At 41.9% G+C, this 23,888-nt stretch overlaps 1 protein-coding gene across 3 annotated transcripts in view; it reads right to left on the reverse strand.

Moving 5' to 3' along the window:
- nmt2 (N-myristoyltransferase 2) overlaps positions 1-23,510 on the reverse strand; it is a 55,323-nt gene extending 31,813 nt beyond the window's left edge. For 2 of the 3 annotated variants that reach the window (XM_078538435.1, XM_078538433.1), the window contains exons 1-3: positions 23,346-23,477; positions 5,577-5,715; positions 1,135-1,279 (exon numbers count right to left, since the gene is read on the reverse strand). In XM_078538435.1, the coding sequence (XP_078394561.1) occupies positions 1,135-1,279; positions 5,577-5,715; positions 23,346-23,458 (397 nt within the window). In that variant the 5' untranslated portion in view covers positions 23,459-23,477. Of the gene's footprint in view, positions 1-1,134; positions 1,280-5,576; positions 5,716-23,345 lie in introns of all 3 variants that reach the window. The other variant, XM_078538434.1, reaches the window with a different exon arrangement.
- Positions 23,511-23,888: the final 378 nt, after the last annotated feature.

The raw sequence follows: 23,888 nt of genomic DNA on the forward strand, positions 1-23,888 counted from the left end.
AGCAGTACTCCCCTGGTTCTGAAATTCGCTGGAAAAAAAAGCATAGACTCAACGGCTTGAATGGTTGCTTTTCTTCCCTATAAACTTCAACAAGAGTTGAAAATTGATGGAAAGGCAGGATATAGAGTAAACAGGACTAAAACATCAGTTCAAATTAGAAAATTGTAATTAAGATGGCATTTGAGGAAAGTTTTGAGATGAGATATGGAACTGATTGCTATTCAGTTGATGTAGTTTCATTAATAGTTTCCGTAGCTAACACCAAGTTACATATGTTCTAGAATCAGTCTTATAATAACATAGCAAATCAAGGAGTCTTTTAGCCCCTCATTAGCCTATCAGTTAGATTATGGGTTTCAATATTCTGTATGCATTATGAATATCAACATACTTGAACAAAAACAGCTTTAAGTTTAATAAAAGCATTTTGAGATTAAGGTCTAGTCATGAGAGTAATCATATTAATGGTACAGAAGTCCACTATTTTTTGTGCTTCCCTAAACAATGAGTTTTACCTCTCGTGAAACCATTTTAATATAAAAATGTAGTAGATGCATTAATAAGGTAGAAACTTGCTTCGATATGTTAAAAAAAAGCACATTTTTTAGGAACATATGACTACATCAATCTATTTTCAGGATAATTGTTATTTTGATGCCACTCTTTTTAGTAAAACAAAATCATTCTCAAGATGTGGCCATCATCAGCAACACCAGCATTTACTGCCCAGTTGCTCTGAGATGGTGGTGGTGGTAACGGAGTATCTTGTTATGCCATTTCAGAGAGTAGTTAAGGGTCAACAACTTTGGTGAGACTAAAATTACATACAAGCCAAAGCAGGCAGGTTCTCTTCCCTAAAGGACCTCAATAAACCTTTTACAACAATCCAACAGCTTCACTGTCACTTTTACTGGCACAAGCTTTTGATTTTCAGAATTTAAATTCTCAAACTGTCATGGTGGGTTTTAAATTCTTCTCTGAATTCCAAATCCAGTAACTTTACATTGTTTATAAACTATCTTAACCAACAAAATATTGGACCTGTTCTGTGGTACTTGCTTAGGAATCCTCCCTTCACGACAACAGAAGACTCCTACATGTACTGTAGTCAGTCAGAATATGTGTTAAACGTACTAAGTTTGGGTACCGGTTGGGTGTCCCAGAAGTGGTATCTGTGTTGGCTTGCCTCCTCCAGGCTCTTGCCAGGGCCTTGGCACGCTGTCAGCAATTCCATGGCTCTTTGTATGTCCTGTAGTTTTTGCATTGGAACGGAGGGATTCTAATGAGAAAAAACATCAGTTTAAAACCAATAGATGTTTAAAAAAAGTTGGGTGCCTTGGGACAATTTCCTATATTCATGGCACTATATAAATGCAACGTTTTGTCTAAATAATCCTTCAATCTACTTATTTTGTCTATATTAACTTCTTTATGCAAACATTTTCATGTTATCTGCAAATTTACAAATAGCTCCATTAATGTCTTAATTTAAATCATTAATGAAAATAATAAACAGCAATGAAGCCAACATAGCGTAGTACAGAATCCACTTTGACCAGATCCCATTCAGATCCACTCCCATAATGACCATCCTCTACTGGCACAAATAATCTGGGAGGCTATAAAATTCAATTTCTATATGAATTAGGTGGTCCTCGTCTGAACAGAAATGGAATTCTATAATTAACCTCAGCAACCATGGGATGTACATGATCACAATCCAACAAGTTCTCTCTATTCCCTTCCTTCACTAAAGTGCGCATCCAGATGTTAGCTGAAATTATGGTCAGGTGTAACTACTTTAGTTCCATTATCGGTAAGTTCATTTATGAGGAATGAACACATCAGCAAAGTTGAGATCACTGTTGTCTGTGAAACCACTCTTAACATGAATCTGCTCCATTCAAAGGAGAGTAAGAGGAGGAAAGTTGTAAAACTGAAGAAGGGATATCATACATTGGGTTCATATATGCATATTTCAGCAGTTGATGTCCATTCAAAGCAAGGTTAACTCTGTGTTGGGAAAGGGGATAAGACAGAACGTTGAGGATGCTAGTGGTTATATACTTCGGAACTTGGGACTTAACTTGCTCCTGAAAAGCTACTACAATGCCAAACCCAGGATTAGGAATCTACTAAAATAGGTTTTGAACAACTACAAGTTTAAAAGCACTAAATTTAGGCTTTCAAAAGGAAAATCAAAAATGTATGTAACTCTAAAGTCTTTCAGTGACTGAACGATGTACCCAAAATATTCCGATCTGTGCTGGAATATTTTGTCACTGCACACAGAAAATTTGGGACAACAAATAACATTGGTTTAATCACCTTATGTGTGTTTGATGTGTCATCATCGTAAACATATACTCCCCCCATCACTGATGCACCATGGCTGCAGTATGTACTATCGACAAAATGTACTGCAACAACTTGCTAATACCTTCCAAACCTGGACGACACCACCTGCAAGTTCCCCTTCAACTCATACACCATCCTGACTTGGAAATATATTGCCGTTCCTTCACTGTCACTGGATCAAAAGCCTGGAACTTCCTATCTAACAGCACTGTGGGTGTATCGACACCACACAGACTACAGCAGCTCAAGTAGGCAGCTCACCACCTTCTCAAAGGCAATTAGAGATGAGCAATAAATGCCGGTGCTGCCAACGACACCTAAATCCCATGAACGAATGAAAAAGAAAATCAGCACCACTTTGACAATGACTTTCTTTCTTCTTCTATTCAACTTAAAATCTAATAAAGCATTTTGACATATTGAAATGACACATCAGTGTATGTGAATATATAGAGCTTCTGTTTTCTAAAGAGAACAAATACGAATAAATTCCTTATCAAGCTTGGCCAAAATTGAACAAAATTTGGTATGTATTAGGTTTGGAACATTTGCCTGCTTGATATCCAGTAACATCAAGCTCTCCAAGGTAATATATCAATCGTTGCAGCAAATGTTTTAAATATTCTACTATTACCCACTTCTAACCACTACACGTTTTTCAAAATACGCAAACAGGTCCAGTGTTATAAAGTTATGGAGAAATAAAGCTCATTGGATTAAGAGGCTAATAATATCAAACTCTTATCAGCAAATCCATTTCTAGGTGACTCCCTGTAAAGAACACATTAAGTTATCACCTTGCAGAACTTTAGCATATCTTTGGTGAAGTGCGAGCTCTATCCTCTCTAATGGCCTACATTTGACTTAACTTTCCAGTGTACAATTCATAAAATAATATCACTAGGCTCCTGGTGGGATTCCAGCTTGGAGAACCTGCTTCAGCGGGGAAGGAAAATCATTGCAGCAGGCCATAACACATCAGGGTCAGGCTGCAGAAATTAACATATGTATTTCATGAATCTGGGGAGTAGAATAGACTGCCCCATAACACAACAGGACAGTTAAAGATGATGAAACCCATTCAGTCCATGTAGGTTCATTCATCCAGAGGGATCCTAACATCTGCCATTACAGCATCTAATAGCTTCTTAAATGTTACTGGCATTTTTACCTCCAGTACACCACATGAAAGTCCATTTAACATGACAATTTTGTGTGAAGAATTTCCAATCCTAAATTTTTAGTTTGAACCAGTGCCCCATTGTCCTACTTTGGCGATTTAATTCAAATTTGAAGTATTATTCTGGATTTATCATTTCCATTCTCATAACCATCATATGTACCTCTAAGATTATTTCCCTGACAATTACTTCACAGACTGAATAGCTTACATTTCTGTCTTGCCTTATCATTCAGGTCAGCCTTTTTTTTTAGCTTTTCTCTGCCTTACTTCCAGCACCTGAAGGTCCTCTTTTGTGTCTCAAAAACCAGAAACAGTATTCAAAATGCAGTCCAGCCATCAACCCTACTTGCCACCTCCTCAAACAATTCAATCATGTTAGTCAGACATAAGCGCAAAAATTAACATTCTACAATTTAACCTTTCCAGAGTGATGATACTGTCAGAGTAAAGTTGTCTTAAACAATGTAACCACCGAGATTTTATATTGATATAGAATGCTGGATTGTGGCTCCAGTGGCATGTGTTATTGACATAATCACGAAAACTCAGGACCTGTCTTAGGTGCCAACCACTGTGGTGTTCTTCTGGCCTTAACTCTGCCAAGCCAGACTACATAAGTGATGTTATAGACGAATGGGGTGGGCAAACTTTAATCAAACCAGAGAATGCTGGATGGGAACGGGTTGTGCATGGTTGAGGCATACCCCATGGAAATAGGCTTCTAGGATTCACTACTTAAACTCTCACATCCAGAGTAAGCATAACACTGGGGTAGCCGTGAGCTTCGACAACCCGTGAAACCATGCACAGCATTAATCAAAAGAGGAAGAAAGAAACGGAATGGGCTAGGAATAAAAGGCGCTGATTGTGATCAAATGGACAAACTTTTTAAAGAATTTCCACTCTCCCAGCAATCACTGCCATTTTCACAGTTTGAAAGTGATTAGCAAGAGTTAATTAAGAGTTTGGAATTCTGACTTTTTTTTTTAAAAAGTTACAACGTGGACTTCTTAGTCCAGTAAATTAAACGTAACTTGTCCATATAATTTTGTACTTTCCTGCATTGATTCAGGTGCAGCACTGCTCAACAACCTTTTCTCAACAGGCTGCTTTGCTTGTTACAACCAGCAAACTGAAAATTTCAACAAGGAAATGATTTCTTAGAAATAGATTTTGAAGGAGAGTTTAAAAAAAGAGTTTCTTGCTGAACGAAAAGGAAAGGTGGAAAAAAAACTCTCAACATCATCTAGCAAGTGGCTATATTCAAAATCCAGTGGAGGTAAAATCAAAACCAGCTCAAGTCTGAATTTAAAAAGAACTGGCCAAGCCCATAGGCAGTCATCCCAGTGTGTACGTGGCATGGTTCAACAGTGGAAATGGAAATATACGGAGCTTCAACAAAATCATCTGTAAATATGGTTACTTTAAAAATTGAAGAGAAAATAATCACTTGGTATCCCTCGAGGCTTAAAGAGCTTGCCCTGGAGTTACATGCCGTTCAAGAAAATTAATTTGGAGTTGTTGCTGAAATGGTGCATCTCCTAACCTGCACAGCGCAACAACTGATGTAAAACAAAAGCGGCATTTTTAAAAGAAACTGTCAAATTCTACATCAAATAGCACCCTGATAGATAAGGATAGCAAAATAATCCCAATATTGCTTGCATTTAACCTACATATTTTATTTGGTACATAATTGAATGAAATTGGAAAATAATGGTCGAGAGAGTCTAGGCAGTGAATCCAATTAAAAAAAAGCCAGTATTAGGTTAACACCAAATCATGCTGTCAAGAGAACATTGCTATTGATGCGTACAGCATCTGCACTAGCAGTCATCTCACTTACTAGTCAGGAGTAAGATAGCAGATAAATTATCTCAATTCTAAGCACTGGTCTGTTTGAAGTTTTGCAAGCTGTGTTTATGTTAAAACATACTTATAGGAACTTTTACTTAAGGAATCCAGTGTTTGAGTATTTCTTTTTTACCCTGCAGATATTGTAAACAAATTAATAACATCTAAAAAAAAAATTCACTTTTGAAGGAGGCTGTTGAACTTTGATTTCCTGTGAATCTGAAGCAGAGTCTGACTTGGTGCTAGCAGAACTAGGCTTCTCTTTCTTCTTTTTCTGTTTTTTTTTCTTCTTTCTGGCTCCAGTATCTCCTCCAGGACTTCTGCAAGTTTAAAAAACACAAGGGGAAAATAGACCTTATAACACACAGTCGTTTGGTAGTACAAAACTTGAATATTGCTGAAAAGAGAAACATGTCGTCGAAGTTTTTCGTCTTGCACTCAGACAAATGCAAGAATGCCAAATTTCACATGATTCACAACAATTTGTACCATAGGAGAGAAGGGGTGCTGATTGGCTGGCAAGTCAACTCTGACTGATCAAGGCATTGCCATGGAGAAAGTGACAGAGAATTATAGGTTCCCCATGCTCTCGGATAATTCAAAAAACACATATGACTTGAACATAGTCTTTTTGTTTGCAGAGAATGGGTCCACTTTGGCAGGAACAATGAAATAGAAGATGATTATTTAAATGGAGAGACTGGAGGATTCTGCAGTAGAGAGGTCCGGGTGTTGGTTGTACATGAATCACAAGAAGTACAGCAAGAAATTAGGAAGGCAAATGGAATGTTGGACTTTATTGTAAGAGGATGTAGTATAAAAGTAGGGAAGTCTTGCTACAACTGTACAGTGCATTGGTGAGATTGCACCTAGAGAACTGCGCACATGTATACTTGCATAGGAGGCATTTCAGAGAATAAATCAGTTTGATTCCTGGGATGATGGCGTTGTCTCATGAGGAAAGGCTGAGCAGGTTGGGTCTCTACTCATTGGCGTTTAGAAGAATGAGAGGTGGTCTTATGGAGTCATTTAAGATTCTGAGGCAGGTTGACAGGGTAGATGTTGAGAAAATGTTTCCCCTCTATCTAGAACTAGGGGCTACAGTTTAACAATAAGGGATCTCCCATTTAAAAGGGAGATGAGGTGAAATTTCCTCTCACAGGGGTTGTTAATCTTTGGAATTCTCTTCCCCAGCGGGCAGTGAAGGCTGGCTTATTGAATATGTTCAAGGCTGTGTTGGACAGATTTTTGATCGACAAGGAAGTCAATGGTTATGGGGAACCTATGATCATATTGAATGATGGGGCAGGCTCAAGGAGCCAATGACATAATTCTGCTACTATTTCTTGTGTTGTTAAAAGGGAGTTGAATATTAGATGGTTATGCAGAAAATGCACTGGACCAAGCATAACTGCTCTTTCAAAGAGCCAGCACAGGCATGACTGGCTGAATGGCCTCCTTCTGTGCTGTAGGTTTCTATCATTCTATGATATCACCTCAACACAGCCAAATACAGTTTTACAACTGTATTTATATGTTAGACCTCTTGCCACGCATCCCAACATTGTTTGCTTTTTAGCAGTGGGAACATTGTGATGATTTTAGTGACCTGTCCACTAAGACCTGCATTTTGCAAGCACTTGCAGACCACTCAGCCAGCCCATGCTTGCAAAATCCAAAACAAAACATCTAATGTTAGCTGTGATTCCGCTTTTGGGCAGTACTTGCTGAACAATCCTGAGTGCGCTACACTAACAACCAATTTAAGATAATCAGCTGAGGTCTTAACGTGGCTCATTTATGCCTACTAGAAGCAACATACATTATTATTTAAATGGAGAGAAACTGCAAAATGCTATGGTACAGAGGGATCTGGGTATCATGTACAAGGATACCCAAATCCCTCTGTACCGCAGCACTCTGCAGTCTCTCTCCATTTAAATATTATTCTGCTATTGCATTGTTCCTGGCAAAGTGGAAAACCTCACATTTTCCCACATTATGCTCCACCTGGCCAAATATTTGCTCACTCACTTAACCTATCTACATCCCTTTGCAGATACTTTGTGCTCACCTCAAAACTAGCTTTCCTACTTGTCTTTTTTATCATCAGCAAATTTGGCTATAATACACTCAGTCCCTTCATCCAAGCCAAGTCACCAATATAAATTGTATATCATAAAGTCCAAAGAAGAGTCATATTGGTCTCGAAATGTTAACTCAGTTTCTCTCTCCACAGATGCTGCCCGACCTGAGTTTTTCCAGCAATTTAAGACCATAAGACCATAAGACATAGGCAGTATTTTGCTTTTATTATTAATGCACCATAGGGATACTGTGGATATATGGGCTAGATTGCCAAAGATTTTCTCCTGCCTGAAACTGTTACTATATTACTGTCAGTCTACTCATCAGAGGTTAGACTTAAGATATTTCACTCAAAGAGGTTTCACACATTAGCCAATGTAATATCTTCTAAAACTGAATAGCACTACTGCACCACTTCAATTTTCAAAGAAAATGGGAGTATTGATGACTAGGATTAACTTCCGACTACCCCAATCTTATGAAGAGAATCAATCATTCAGTATTTATAGGTTGAAATTGGTCTTTGTGGTTCACAGTATTCACACTATCAACAGACCTTCTGAAATATAATTAAGATTCAGCATGGCAACATCAAATCTCTGACTTAACATCTTGTATTTCCTATAGGCAAGGAGCAGAGATCAAAAGGATTATTTCACCTCAACGACCCCATGTGTATGATGATGATATTCAACTTGGTCCATCAGTTCCCTTGCTACTAAGCTGCCTGACATTAATTTTCAGTTGGGCGAGAACATTCTTAATATGTTTAATATTAACAAAACCAAAACCAGCCTGTCAGCTTCTGCCAGAAATCTCACACCTAATCAATTAACACACCGTATGAGCAAATAACAATCATCTGAGCTCCAATCCCACATCCTTTCCTTCTCCATCTATTTTAACTTACCCATTTTCAACCATGCAACAACTGAAGCTTATCTGGATCTTCTTCATTTCCAGGCTTGATTTATTAACATTCGCCTTGTCAACTTCACTCAATACAAACCAACTTGCTCAAGCTCTTCCCCCTTGCATTTTAACAAGTATCTCATCCCATTTACTTAAAAACTTGTCCTCTAAGATTTGCACAGTCAGTCACCTATGTATCCTTGTTTACAAATCCCTCCATTGCCACACCCCACCCTACCACTGCAACCTCTTCTAACCTTTTTGTGCTTCATGCACAAGAACTCACAGAGGGATCTGGGTGTTCTTGTGCATGGAACACAAAAAGTTAGCATGCAGGTGCAGCAAGTAATTAAGAAGGCAAAAAAAAAAATTTGGCCTGTATTGCTAGGCAGTTGGAGCTTAAAAATAGGGAAGTCTTGTTACAACTGCACAGGGTGTTGGTGAGGCCGCACCTGAAATACTGGCAGTTTTGGTCTCCGTATTTAAGGATGGATATACTGGCATTGGAGGCAGTTCAAAAAAGACTCACTAGGCTGATTCCAGGGATGAAGAGGTTGACTTATCAAGAATGGCTAAGTAGGTTAGGCATTTATTCATTAGAGTGTAGAAGAATGAGGGGTGATCTTATTGAAACGTACAAGATTCTGAGGGGGCTTGACAGGGTCGATGTTGAGAAGATGACCTCAAGTTTTCGGAGGGTAGAATGTGGGCAACCAGCCAAGAGTGCACTGGAATTGACAATGAACGATAACATTCTATTAGCTTTCCTAATTACTTGCTGTACCTGCATACTAGCCTTTTGCATCACAACCAAAGTCAGAGAGTATGAGTTTGATTAGAGCCATTTCAAAGCTGCAACATGGGCAGAAACTGGCAAGATTCAAACATTGAGTTCAGATATGGATTTGGAAAGTGACATGTTTAAGGACTCTGGAGAGTAAAGGGAAGATGGAAATGGGAGGGCAGTCTGCAAGAACAGAAGGATCAAGAATGTTATATTTTTGAGGATGAAGTGCTGATAGTTGTTTTGAAAGGGTGGAGGAGAAGAGTTGAGAGGGGACCCTTTAGGATGTCAGCTAGCATGAAGACCAGGAAAGTAAGTTTGGTGGTCAGCAGTTTAGCAGCAACTGTTCAAGGAAGCAGGAGATGGGTTTCATGGCAGAGCTCAACTCAAAGAACGAATGGAAGATTGGAGAGATAATAGAAAAAGCATGGGTCTAAGGAATTCCTAGGGCAAGGTTTGGTTTGGTGGGAAAAGGTGGAGGAGCTCAAAGGGTGGTCTGAATTCTTGTGACAAAGTCGTCAATCAATTGGTCATAGCTAACTTGGCAATCAACTGCAAATTATTTCTTGATAAGCTAGTGATCTGTGGAATAAGAATCCTTCTACATCATAATCAGACGGATCAAACAATCTTCACAAAAGTGAACACAAAAGTAAAAACAATCACTCCATAACATGTTAATGATATAAACTAAAACACAACACACAGGGCCAATTTCAAACCAAGAATTCAACTGCCACCTGAATGACAGAATTATTTGTTGTAGGTTATTACATTACCTAAACTTCTTGATTAGATTATTGCTCTACTTACTTCTAACAATCTAGTATTTCAAACGTACTCTCTCAAACCCCTGTTCTTCTCACCTGCATGAAACAACAGAACCCGGCATTTTTATTATTCTGTACTTCTCTAGATCTCTTTACAATCGTGGCTGAAAGATTTTCATCTTGCATTTGGCATGCAGATAACTAGGTCATGTAATTCAGTTGTAACTTTTGACCAAAGCTCTCTACAAAATACAAAGTTAACCATATGTTTGGCTACAGTTAGAAAATAAAAACTCATGGTGTAGAGGGTAACATATTGGCATGGATAGAAGATTGACTAGCTAAAAGGAAACAGGTAGCCATAAATGGGTCTTTTTCTGGTTGGCAGGGTGTAATGAGTAGTGTGCCACAGGGATCAGTGCTGGGGTCTCAACGTTTTACAATTTATATAAATGACTTGGATGAAGGGACTGAAGGTATGGTTGCTAAATTGTTGACGACACAGAGAGTAAGAGAAAGTAAGCTGTGACGAGGATGTAAAGAGGCTACAAAGTGACATAGATAGGTTAATTGAGTGGGCAAAGATCTGGCAAATGGACTATAATGTGGGCAAATGTGAAATTGTCCATTTTGGCAGGAAAAATAAAAAAACATTATCTAAATGGTGAGAGGTTGCAGAGCTATGTGATTCAGAGGGATCTGGGTATCCTAGTATATGACTCACAAAAGGCTAGTATGCAGGTACAGCAAGTAATTATGAAAGCTAATAGAATGTTGTTGTTTATTGTGAGGGGAATTGATTACAAAAGTAGAGGGGTTATGCTTCAGTTATACAGAGCACTGGTGAGACGACATCTGGAATACTGTGTACAGTATTGGTCTCGTTATTTGAGGATGTAAATGCATTAGGAGTTCAGAGAAGATGTACTAGACTAATACTAGGGATGGGTGGGTTGGCTTTTAGAAGAGTTAGAGATGACTTGATTGAAACCTTTAAGATCCTGAGGGGTCTTGATAGGGTGGATGTGGAAAGGATGTATCCTCTTGCGGGAGAATCTAGAGCTAGGGATCACAGTTCGTCCACTTACAGCAGAGATGAGGAGAATTTTTTTTCTCTCAGAGGGCTGAGAGTCTCTGGAACTCTTCCTCAAAAGGCAATGGGAGCAGAGTCTTTGAATATTTTTAAGGCAGAGCTAGGTAGATTCTTGATTAACAAGGGGGTGAAAGGTTATCGGGGGTAGGCAGGAATGTGCAGTGGAAGTTACAATCATGATCTTATTGAGTAGCGGAGCAGGCTTGAGGGGCCAAGTGGCCTAATCCAGCTCCTAATCCGTATGTTTGTATGTACGTATGAAATAAATCTACACGGTTAGCATGCTACTGTAGACTTTTAAAAATGTAAGCTCAATTTCCATTAAGAGTTTTACCAACATAAAATAATGTTTCTGTAATCTCTCTAGTCCAGAAATCATTTGTTAGGAAATATCCAGTTGTCCGGAAATTCTTTGTGCAGACCGAAGCAGTTCCCTCGATGTCACCGGCATCATTTTAGTACAGTAATTTGTGGAACAGAAACAATATTTTGTATTTGGATAGGTAAAACATTTTTTATTTCTGCTTTATAATGTTTTATTACTGATTTATGATTCAGGTAAATATTTAGTCTTTTGGTAGTATAGAACTCAATTATTGCTGAAAAAAGACATTTTGTTAAAGCTTTTCATCTTGCACTCATCAGGACAATTGCAAGAATACTAATGTCAGGGGAAGCAACAACTTTATTCTGGATGAGAAGATAGTGCTGACTGATTGGTAGAGATGTTGCCACGGAGAATGCACCAGTTAATGGTGAATGACAGTTAACTGCTAAGCATTGTTTGAAATTAAACTTGGCAGCTTGACCCTGATTGGTCAAGGTATTACCCTGAAGAATGAACCAGCGAATAGCTATCACTTATTTTGTTTAGCCGTAACAGGTGCACTGAGTGTACAGGTTCTTTCTGTCTGTAAAGAACATGGCCCTGTGTATTATAGGGCTGAGTGTGTGAACATATACAGCTTCTGGCATGTGTAAGTGAGCCATACTGTGAGCCTGGCTGACAATCTGAAACTGGTTTTCAGTGTAATTCTTAGCACAATCAGGATTGTTTAGCAGGTGTTGTCCAATCATGAAATCACATCTAACGTTGGACACTATGGGCAGAATTTTCACTTCCAGGGCTAAGCCCCATGGCGTGGGTGGGGTCAGGGATTGTTTCCCACCTCAGGAGGCCACCGGGAATTCGCGCAGTATTGTGCGATCCAGCCTCATTAATTTTGCAGTCAGGGGTTTGCCAACATTTTGCATGGCAGGGCGAGCAGGATGGCATGCACCCTGCTATCATATCCAGGCGCCGTATTTAAAAGGCGTCGGACAATAGCCTACAAAATGCTGATTGAAGAGATGGCCAGAAGAGGACAGAGAGCTTCGGCACCCAAATTCAACGCCACCTCCCTGGGCATCTTGCTCAACCAAGTGGAGGCCAGAAGGGATGTCCTCTATCCACCAGATGAGAGGAGGCAGCCGAGCAGGGAGACGAACCATGCATGGGAGCAAGTCTCCAGGCAGACAGTGCCCAGGGCTTCCAGCAGAGGATTGCCTTGCAATGCCAAAAAAAGGATGAATGAGCTCATAATCCACGCCACCAAGATAAGTGAACCCTCAACTGCTCACACTCATCTCACTGAATTGTACAGGGGACATGGGCCTCAGTGGTAACTTGATAAGGTGATTTCTCATAGCCCCACTGCAGTCCATATTGTCTGCAGGTGGAGAGGCCACTGTGGGTCCCTCCCTTCCACACAGAGAGCTCACATGCTGTCTGGGAAGCAGGAAAATGGGGGGTAGGGGGTGCTTAGGCATTGAGGGAACCAGCAAGCACTGCTAATGACATGCCTCCCTCAGCCTTAACCTTAGATCTACATGGCTCACTGCTCTGAAGGTTGCTGGCCCAGAACCCTTCTGGACAACCTATAGTACATTAATCAGATGGCACACAATCCTGTGGGTTATTTGTAAGACTGGAAGCATGAGAAAGATACATGAAACCCAACTATACTCTCAGCCCCATCTTCTCTCTTTGCACAGGAGAAGTTAAGCCATAACAGAAGACGGAAGGGGGCCGGCCACACTTAAAAGAACTGACTGACTTCGAGAAGTGGACAGTCCAGCTGGTAGGGGCGGAGTGGAGCAGATCCATCGGAGATGGCGAGATTGGCTTGCAGCCTCCATCCAGTAAGGATCCATGCATGTCATAGAAACCTAAGTGCCAAACATTCCTCCATGTTGGAGGCAGCTCATGCAGTCAGTCGCTCTTTCCTCTCATACAGGTGCCACCAGGAAGAGGGCGAAGCCGAAAGTCATGAAGCTCTGTCAAGTACTCGGACAAGACAGTAGACAAGCGAGGACATCGCGGACCTCCTTCCAGGTGCCCCATCCCCTGTAGAGGCATCACAGCAGACATCTGCACCCTCCACCAGCCCAGAGACAAAACTCTGTGGGTATTGGATTTAGTTTAGGAAGGGTCTCACATTCTGATGGTCACTGCACGGACATGTGCCCACAGCAGGAGCAGACAGGGTCAGCCAAGCTCACGGGCACTTGTGGGGAAGGGGTATCTGCAAGGTTCGCACCTGGTGACGGGCCTCTGGAATCAGCCTTCCAAGAGAAGCTGGAGACACAGCAAGAGATGGGGGAAAATCAGGCAGAGGTGTCAGAGGCTCTCAACAGAGTGGCACATGAGGTGGAGCCTGTCCACCTACTGGCTGATGAAGTGGTGCTGACCTGTGCACACATAAAGGTCTCCATGGGGAGGGTAGTGGACTCCATGGAGAACCTGGTCCAGCAGATTCTGCTGGAGATGCGCGCAGACCTGCACTCCATCGCTTCAGCCGTGGGTGAGCTTTTGCAGTGACTGCATGAGAGGGGACACTTAGAAGAAATGTTAGCGAAAGAAAAATTAAGAAGTTCTAAATTCACAAACGGTTACACAGGTACACTATGATTGTTACACTTATCATACTTTTGTAAATATAGTTCACTTGCACTTTAATCATGTCTGTTGTGGTTTATTTGAATAGTCCTTAAACCTGTGCACACCCACCCCACCATCTTCCAAGGGACACCCCATGCCCCCTCCAAATCAGGCATGTGCAAGGAGGCAAAGATCTTTGCCAGGGCCCTTACAAGCCATATGCAAGAAGTCTCGTGCGCAAGCTGAGCCTTTGCCCTTCATGCACTCTTCTGTCCTTAGGCCCTAGTGTCACTAACACTTTAATCATGGAAAATGATTCATCTTCAAGGACTTAGGACATTCTGGAAGAATTTGTGTTTTAAAAGACACTGACCCTTAAAGGGTTAATGCGGGACTCAGACTGCTATTCCTGGAAAAAGCATCCTTTTACAAGGGTAATTAAGCAGTTGAAAAAAAGATTGTCAACCTCTTGACCCTGGGGCCTTGTGTACAAAGAGGGTCATGGCTCTGAAAAAATACCATGCCTGGAAGGCTGTGTTTGAAAAAGTGGGCTTTGGTTTTGGTTCCTTCTCTTCTCAAAGCAAAACCAACTGCTAGAGAAGGAAGGCAGCAGCCTTTTGCAGTCCAGAGCCAGTCCACAATCGGAAGTGAATATAAACTGCTCCCGAGATGCTCTACATGCTGCAATGGAGTACCCTCGAGTATTCGATGAGTCTGCCTGAAAAGCCGTGCCAGAGTCACTGATTGTTTCGCGGATCAGTGCTGAGAGACCAGCCATATAACCGGACGCCATTTCATGAACTCCACCGTTTCTCCTTTGCCTTTGAACCATTGACTTTTAACCTTTGGCCGAATTCCTCCATTTCTATTTTTATTTCATTGTTTTTGTGTGAGAGACACCCCTAGGGTACCTCAAAAGAATAATTAGTAATAATTTCATATTCCATACTCTAGGTTGATAAGTTTTACCTTTCTATTCGACAAGATTGGTTTTATAATAAACTAATAAGTTTGTTATTTATTGAAAGATGCCTGGTTAAAGTCTCTTTTATTCTGGGTACCAGTAATGAAGGTAAACAATTGGCCACATTGCTGAGTACATGAAACTTTTAAACTAATATTAGGGCCTGTGGAGTAGTGGGGCTAGATCTACTGCACACTCCTCCCATCCCAGTCATAACATAGATTGGGAGCTTTTGCATGATTTGAAACATGGACAACAGGTGATTGGACATGGAATAATAATAATCGGTAAAAAATGATAAAAGGACAAATGCCAGGTTTCTTATACATTAGTAAACCAAAATGGCTTTGGAAGTTGCAAAGACTTTTCTAGAGATATAAGATTTAACCGACTGGTTTACATAAAGTAACCAAGACTAAGATAATGGAATTGATGGATAAGTTGGAGTTAGAATTAACCTTAGGGGCGAGGAAGGCAGACAATAGCTGAGGTTATAGGGCGGCACTTGAAAGTGGAAGGGATCCCAGAGACACCACGTTCTCCAGGGGGTGAGTCAATTGAATTGGCTAAGATTCAGTTGCAATTGAAAGAAACTTGAATTGGAGGCAAAAAAGAGAAAAAGTTTGAATTAGAAAAGAAAAGAGAAAGGGAATTTGAAATGCAAAAAGTTGACCTCCAGAGAGAGAAGTTAGCAATGGAGGAAAGGGAGCAGGAATGAGAAAGGGAATACTGGCTTAGAAGGCTGAAATTAGGAGAGGCCTCAGATGCTGAGGAAGGTTCTGATGATGAAAAAAACACTTCCAACCCAAAGCCCAGTGGGGAGATGTTTAAATTTGCAAAAGCCCTCCCAAAGTTTGAGGAAAGGGATGTAGAGGCATTCTTTATTTCTTTTGAAAAGATGGCTAAGCAAATGAAGTGCCAAAACAAGTCCGGACATTGCTCTGGTGGGTCGAGCTCATGACGTTTATGCATCACTTATAGAAGACTTTTCAATGGAGTATGGTGCAGTAACATAGGCTATTCTTAGTGCAAGTGTGTTGGTCGCTGAGACGTACAGGCAGAAATTTTGAAATGTAAGGAAACAGCCTGGGCAGACCTATATTGAATTTGAGAGGGGAAAGCAAAGTCATTTTGACTGTGGGAAATGGGCATTAAAGGTAGAGATAACACATGAGGCACTTAGGGAAATAATTCTCCTAGAAGAATTTAAAAATTCACTCTCTCCAGTAGTTAGAACACATGTTGGAGACCAGAGGGTTGCAACAGCTAGACAGGCAGCGGAGATGGCTGACAGTTATGAGCTGATCCATAAATCTAAACCCTTTTTCTGTCACGCCCGCAAACCCGAGAAGGATAGAAGGTGGGAAGGTGACAGGAAGGCAAGTAGCCAGGGAAGAGAAGGAGCAGTTGGGAATTCCCCAGAATCAACTCCTCAGACTAGAAAGGAAGGTGCTGAAGGTGGAAGTGATATTCGGAGGCCTAAGTTTTTCCATTGCAACAAAGTAGGACATATTCGTGCAGATTTCTGGAAGTTGTGCAGGAAATCCATGGGACTTATTGGGGTACGTAAGGGTGATTCAGGGAACAGGCCCTGACTGAAAATACAACAGATCAAGTTGTAGTGTTAACTACAGCTGTGAAACCAAGGATAAACACTGCTGTGAATTCAGGAGAGGTGAATGAAATATGAGAGCCATGAAGAATTCTTATTAAGAGGAAAAGTAACTCCTTATCCCTTAAATGAGACAGCTAAATCTATAATCATATTAAGAGACATGGGAGCCACTCAAACAATTTTGCTGGGGAAAGGCATAACTTATCTACCAGAAAGCATATTAAATGCCAAAGTTTTAATAAATGGTATTGGTGGGGAGTATATGCCCATACCTTTGTACCAGGCGCACTCAGAGTGTGACCTAATATCTGGGACAGTGATGGTAGGGATTGTTTAGAAATTACCCGTAGAAGGAATTGATTTACTCTTGGGAAACGATTCAGCCAGAGTGAAGGCAGTAGCTTCTCCCATAATTACAGAAAGCTCAAGTGAGGTTAAAGAAACTGAACAGTTAGAGAAAAAGGTTCTGGGAAATTTTCCCTTTGTGTGCAATGGCTGAAGCAAAGTCCATCATCGGAAGTTAAAGTGATACCTCAGACAGATACTTGGCTAGCTGAAACTTTCTTTAAAGACTTAGATAATCCAAAAGAGATGTTGAATAAATCTTCTTTAGTTGAGGCAATGCAAGTTGATCTGGAGTTCAGTAACGTAGCAGAATCAGCCCAAGCTGAAACTGAGGAAGTTCCAGAATGTTATTATAATAAAAATGGAATTCTAATGAGGAAGTGGAGATCTGCTCGCAGACCTGCAGATGAAGAGTGGATGGTTGTTCATCAAGTAATCGTACCGCCTAAATATCGCAAAGAAATATTATGGATAGCACATGAAATTCCAATGAAAGGGCATATAGGGATACGGAAAATTCAAGAGCGGATAAACAGTTTTACTGGTGAGGTCTTCATAAGGACATGGTGCAGTTTTGCAAAACATGCATTTGTGCCAGAGTGTGGGGAAACTACAACATACAATCAAACTGGCACCCTTAATTCCCCTACTAGGTTTTGAGGAGCCGTTTAGTAGAGTGTTAGTACACTGTATGGGACCGTTGCCAAAAGAAAAAAGCAGAACACCAGTATATCCTTACTATTATGGATATGACAACTCGAGTTCTACAGGCCATCCCATTAAGAATAATTGCAGCTAAAGTAATAGTAGAGAGGTTAACCCAATTTTTTTACTCAATATGGATAACCGGTGGAGATCCAGTCAGATCAAGGTTCCAATTTTATGTCTAAAATTTTTCAAAACATAATGAGTAGTTTGGGTATAAAACAGTCAAAGTCCACAGTATATCACCCACAGACACAGGGAGCTTTAGAGAGGTACCATCAAACTCTCAAAAACAATGATTAAAGCATATTGTCATGAACATCCCCGTGATTGGAACAAAGGACTGGATTTTCTTTTATTTGCTACCCTAGATCCACCAAATGAATTTGATTTTAGCCTTTCTGAATTAATTTATGGACATGAGATAAGAGGTCCTCTGAAATGAATCCAAGAAAATCCTCTATGTTAGATTACATGTCCGTGTTCTAGGAACGGTTTACAGAGGCCTGCAAAGTGGCTCAAGAACATCTTAAAGTTTCTCAAACAAAGATGAAAGAATGGGCTGATAAGCAAGCTATGACCCGAACATCACAACCAGGGGATGAAGTGTTAGTGTTATTGCCTTTACAGGGGGAACCTCTGAAAGCACGGTTTCAGTGGTTCATGCAAGGTAGTTAAGTGGGTTGGTAAAATAAATTGTTGGATAGACAAACCAGATCGTAGGAAAAAGAATCAGCTGTGTCATATCAATATTTTGAAACAATGCCATTGTAGGGAGGATAAAAAGGAGCAGGTATGTCAAGTAGTAAACACAGTGGAGGATGGAAGAGACAGTGAGAGTGAGGCAGAAGGAGACTTGGAAAGTTCCCAAATTGAACCTCCTACTATCCGGTTAGCGAACACTGAAATTTTAGGACAGTTAGACACCATATTTCATACTTAGAGGCAGGACAACGAGAGGAACTAGTGAGGTTACTTACAGAATCTAAAGAGATCTGTAGGCAGAAGCCAGGATGTACAACCTTAGCCATACATGATGTGGATGTAGGGGAATCCCCCCTCCTGTGAAACAGCATCCTTCTTGCTTAGGGCCAGAGAAACAGGCTCAGGTGAAAGCAAAGATCCAGTACATGTTAGAAAATCACCTCATTGAACCCAGCCAAAGCAGCTGGAGTTCCCTTGTTGTGTTTGTGCCTAAACCAGATGGTTCAACTAGATTCTGTATAGACTACAGAAAGGTCGTTGCGGTAACAAAAGCAGATTCCTATCCAATGTATTAATGTATTGACAGAGTTGCCAGTGCTGTTTCTTACCAAAATAGATTTGTTAACGGGATATTGGCAGGTTCCTTTAACACCCCGAGCTAAAGAAATATGAGCCGTTGTCATGCCAGACAGTCTTTTCCAATGCTGAGTGATGATGTTCAGACCAAAAGCCACCCCAGCAACTTTTCAGAGGCTAATGAGCCAAGTGGTGGCTGGTGTTCCTAACTGTGTGGTTTATCTTGATGATGTACTGATATATAGTGACACTTGGAAACATCACTTGAAACAGCCAGAAGCCCTGCTTAAAAAACTACAGTCAGCTGATTTGGTAATAAACTTTGCCAAAAGTGGATTCACAAAAGTTCGAGCAACTTATCTAGAGCATGAGGTCGGGCAAGTACAAGTGCTGCCAAGAACAGCAAAAAAAAACAGGCATTGGTGGAGTTCCCTGCCCCTAAAACTATACAGGAGATCATGAGGATTTTGGGGATGTGTGGGTTTTACCGAAAATTTGTACCAAATTTCAGTACTACAGCTGTTCCCCTGACGGATTTGTTAGAAAAGAAAGCCAAGGTAGTGTGGACGAGAGAGTGCAAAACATCTTTTGAAAGACTGAAAGCAATTTTGATCAATGAACAAGTGTTAACTGCTCCAACTTTCACTAAACCCTTCAAAGTAGCAATTGATGCTAGTGACCTGAGGGTAGCTGTTACAAGATGATGAATTGGGCACAGAAAGGCCAGTGACATACCAGATTGTCCACATTGCAGGGAAAAACAATGTAATTTCTGGCACTTTGTTTAGAATTTAACTTTGCCTTAAATTTGCTAAAGGCCAAAATGATAGCTTTGTATAAAAAGTGAATGGATGAGAGTGTGTTTTTTAGTATTTTTTGTTTATGTTTTATTACACTCTGTAATGAAATGCATATAAATATGGTGTTTCATTTCTCCAAGGCAGGAAGTGTCATGAACAAAGACTTAGGACATTCTGGAAGAATTTGTGTTTTAAAAGACACCATCCCTTAAAGGGTTAATGCAGGATTCCGAATGCTATTTCTGGGAAAAGCATCCTTTTACAAAAAAGGGTAATTGAGCAGTTGAAAAAAAACTGTCAACCTCTTGACCCTGGGGCACTCTGTACAAAAGGTGGGGGGGGGGGGGTCTCAAGGGTTTTATGGCTCTGGAAAAAAAGCCATGCCTGGAAGACTGTAATTTAAAAAGTGAGGTTTGGTTTTGCTTTGAGAAGAGAAGGACCAATTGCTTGAGAAGGAAGACAGTAGCCTTTTTGCAGTCCAGAGGCAGTCCACAGCCAGAAGTGTACATACATACAGAATGTAGAGCAGCTTAGAGTACCCTCGAGTGTTCCATTAATCTGTTTGAAAAGCACTGCCAGAGTCATTGACTGTTTCACGGATCAGTGCTGAGACATCAACCGTAAAACACAGATGCCATTTCAAGAACTCCGTCATCTATCCTTTGCCTTTGAACCATTGACTTTTAACCTTTGGCCGAATTCCACCTTTTTTATTTATATTCCACAGTTTTTGTGTGTGTGTGCGTGTGTGTGTAAGAGAGTGAGAGAGAGAGAGAGATGCCTAGGGCATCTCAAAAGAGTATTTAGTATAATTTCATATTCCATACTGTATGTTGATAAGCTCTGCCTTTCTGTTAGTTAAGATTGCTTTTATAATAAACTAATAAGTTTGCTGTTTATGGAAAGAAGCCTGGTTAAATTCTCTTTTATTCTGGGTGTCAGTAGTGAAGGTAAACAATTGGCCACGTTGGTGAGTAAATGAAACTTATAAACTAATGGTACGGCCTGTGCAGTAGTGGGGCAAGATCAACTGCGCGCTCTTCCCATCCTGGTTGTAATACTAGCATTGTCAGTGCTACATGCTGGGGTTCCCCTTCAGTTCTACAATTGAGTTGATCTGCATCTCCCCACCCCTGATGACCCAGCTCCCATGTAGCATCTCAAGATCTCCACCGTGAGGCCCTACACAGTTACAAGCAGCCATGGTGCAAGTAACATTTGAAAGGGAGTCTAATACCTTTTCCACTCCCCCCATCACCCACACCCACCATAACCATTGACCACCCCAGGTGTTACAATTAATCTGCCCACCATCACCTTCCATCTCATGCAAATAAATATAGAAGTCCCCTACCTTCCTGAAGATATAATTCCCCTGTTAAAATTGATATGCCCCCTCATCCTGCTGACCCCCAGAATCCACATCATCTTCCACATCCCCTCCAACAACCCTCAGCGTGCCTTCACCCGCCATCCTGGTGCCTCATCCTCCCACCCTACCGGTTCCCACTGCCCCCTTTAACCATCACCATCCCGTCCTATCACCAATACCCTGAGTATCCCCCCAAAAGTCTTCCATTGACTCTGCAGACTCCTGCCTCTGAACCCCTTTCCCCTCTAATCCCCCATGCCCGTCCACGCCTCAGTTCCCCCCCATGCCCATTATTACCTGCATAACCACCCGGAACACCCCCTCCCCCATCACCACCCGCACTCCAGCACGGCCCTTCCCACCCTCCCACTCCATATCAGCTCACCCCATGATTTTCAATGTCGGAGTGAAGCCAGGTATATAGGCCGTCCGCCCCAACAATTAGCGGATTGTATCAAACAGCACGTCTCTTTAGTCGTTTGCTTGGCGGATTGTATCAAACAGCACGTCCCTTTAGTTGTTCACAAAAGGCAAAGTACTGATTGTACCCAACCAGCCTGTGCCTGCAAAACTCAAAATATAATGTCCAACATTAGATGTGTTTCCGCGATTGGTCAACACTTGCTAAACAATCCTGATTGTACTAAGAATTACACAGACAACCAATTAAAGATCGTCAATCAGGCTCACAGTACTTACACATGCTAGAAGCCACATATATTCATACACAGGGCACTATCCTTTGCAGACAAAAAGAACATGTGCATACTTTGCACCTTTTTCATCTAAACAAAAGATTAGGGAACAGTCATTCCCTGGTTCATTGCCTAGAGCGATGCCTTGGCCAGAGTCAACTTGCCCAGTTTTGAATTTGAACAAAGCTGGGCAGCTAACTACTCCATGCTGCATTTTCCATGGCAACACCTCCACCAATCAGAGTCCACTTGCCAACCAATCAGCACTCTCTTCTCATGCAGTATAAATTTTTGTTCCCCCATTACAGTTTCGTAATTTCTTGTGTGCTATCCTGATGAGTGCAAGAAAAGCTTAGATAGCATGTCTCTATTTTCAGCATTACTCAAGTTCTGTACAAAATGAAAAAGTAATATTTCTACTAATACAATTCAAATGATAGCTAATACAATGCAATTATAAATTGTTGCTGTTGTAAATCTAAATATATTTTGGTAGAGCAGTACCAGATACAGTGATTCCAATGACAGTATCTAACTGGGATCTGCTATCTTCTTCCACATCTTAGCTCAATGGAAACATCCCTCGTTTGGATGCACTCTTCACCTATCATAACCAGAGCATCTCCAGCAGTAGCTTCTCTTCCAGAGTCTGCACTGATACCTCTTGAGTTACCTCTCAAGGATCTGTTCTTGACCCCTTCCACCTCCTCATCTGCTTGCCCTTTGGCAACATCATCTGCATTTGTGGGGTCAACTTCTAGTTACATCCCAGTTAGTTTGCCTCATGATCACTTTCATGATACGAACAGCAGACTAGAGGCAGAGGCTGCGACAGAAGAGGAAGGTGTATTTACACTACCGCCTTGATAAGAAAAGCTATATTAATGTTCTTTCCTTGCAAGCTTTCAGAGAAACTGTGCAAGTGCAAGGGCTTGATCCCCTGACCTCACTCCACCAAGCATCCCCACTCCACCAAGCATCATCCCCTCCACCTTTACTTGCCAAACCTACAGGGGATTGTACCTGCCAATATACACAGCCCAGGGTTTCAATCCTCAGACAGGTACCAATCCCCATTTACTTGCCAAGGGTACACGGTGCAGGGGGTCAATTCCTTGTGATTTGCCTACCAATCTTGCACAGTGCAGGGAATTGACTCTCCTCCTGATGTACCCATCTAAGGGGTAGGTGATTGACCTAGCTATACAATTTAGCTGTCAAACCTGCTAGGCTCAAAAGGTCAACCCACAGGCAATGACTCCCCACCCCCGTCTACTGAATAATATAGGGTCCGAGACCCCTTCCAGCCCTCTCCACGTTTCCCTGTGAGCCTGCCTGGTCCAGGGGCTCGGCCCCCTGCCTGGGCTGCAGGCTCCAGCGCTGCCCCGGTGATCCTCACTCGCAGCTTTGGCCTGGTGACTCTCACCGCTTCGCCCCCAGGCCTGGATTAAGGAGTTCCCTCTCCCCCAATAACCCCGGCTTGCTGCCGGCCAGGCCCTGCCACCCCCTCAAGCAGAGATCATCCCTCTGCCCAGCTAGGGGGGCGTTGGTGGCGGGGGCTGCACCGGGCCGGGCCGGGCCGCGCCGCTCCCCTCCCGGTCGCTACCTGTGCGTTTGTTCATTTTCCTCCTCGTTGTCTCCGTCGATGCCGCAGGTGTCGTGATCGTCCAGCTCCAGACTCTGTTGACTGGCCGCCGACTCGCTGTCCTCCGCCATCATTAAACCGCCCGCCCGCCACCGCGCGAGGGAGGGAGGGAGGGAGCCGCAAACAGCGCCCCCACCCGGCTGGCACAGCTCCCGCACTCGACCCGCAGATAACCCGGACCGGAGCCGCAGATAAATCGCACATAATCCGGACCTGACCCGCAAATGAAGACACAAATAACACGGACCAGACCCTCAAATAACCCGGTCCCGACTCGCAAATAATCCAGACTCAAACCGCGATTAACCCGCAAATAATCCAGACCCGACCTGCAAATAATCCAGAGTTGAACTGCAAGTAACCCGGACCCGATCTGTAAATGAACTCACAAATAATCTGGACCCGACCCGCAAATAATCTGGACCCGACCCGCAAATAATCCAGACCTGACTCGCACAAGAATACGCAAATAAACTGGACCCGACCTGCAAAAGAACCTACAAA

The sequence above is a fragment of the Cetorhinus maximus genome, chromosome 3 (genome assembly GCF_964194155.1).
Source record: "Cetorhinus maximus chromosome 3, sCetMax3.hap1.1, whole genome shotgun sequence".
Classification (NCBI taxonomy): domain Eukaryota; kingdom Metazoa; phylum Chordata; class Chondrichthyes; order Lamniformes; family Cetorhinidae; genus Cetorhinus; species Cetorhinus maximus.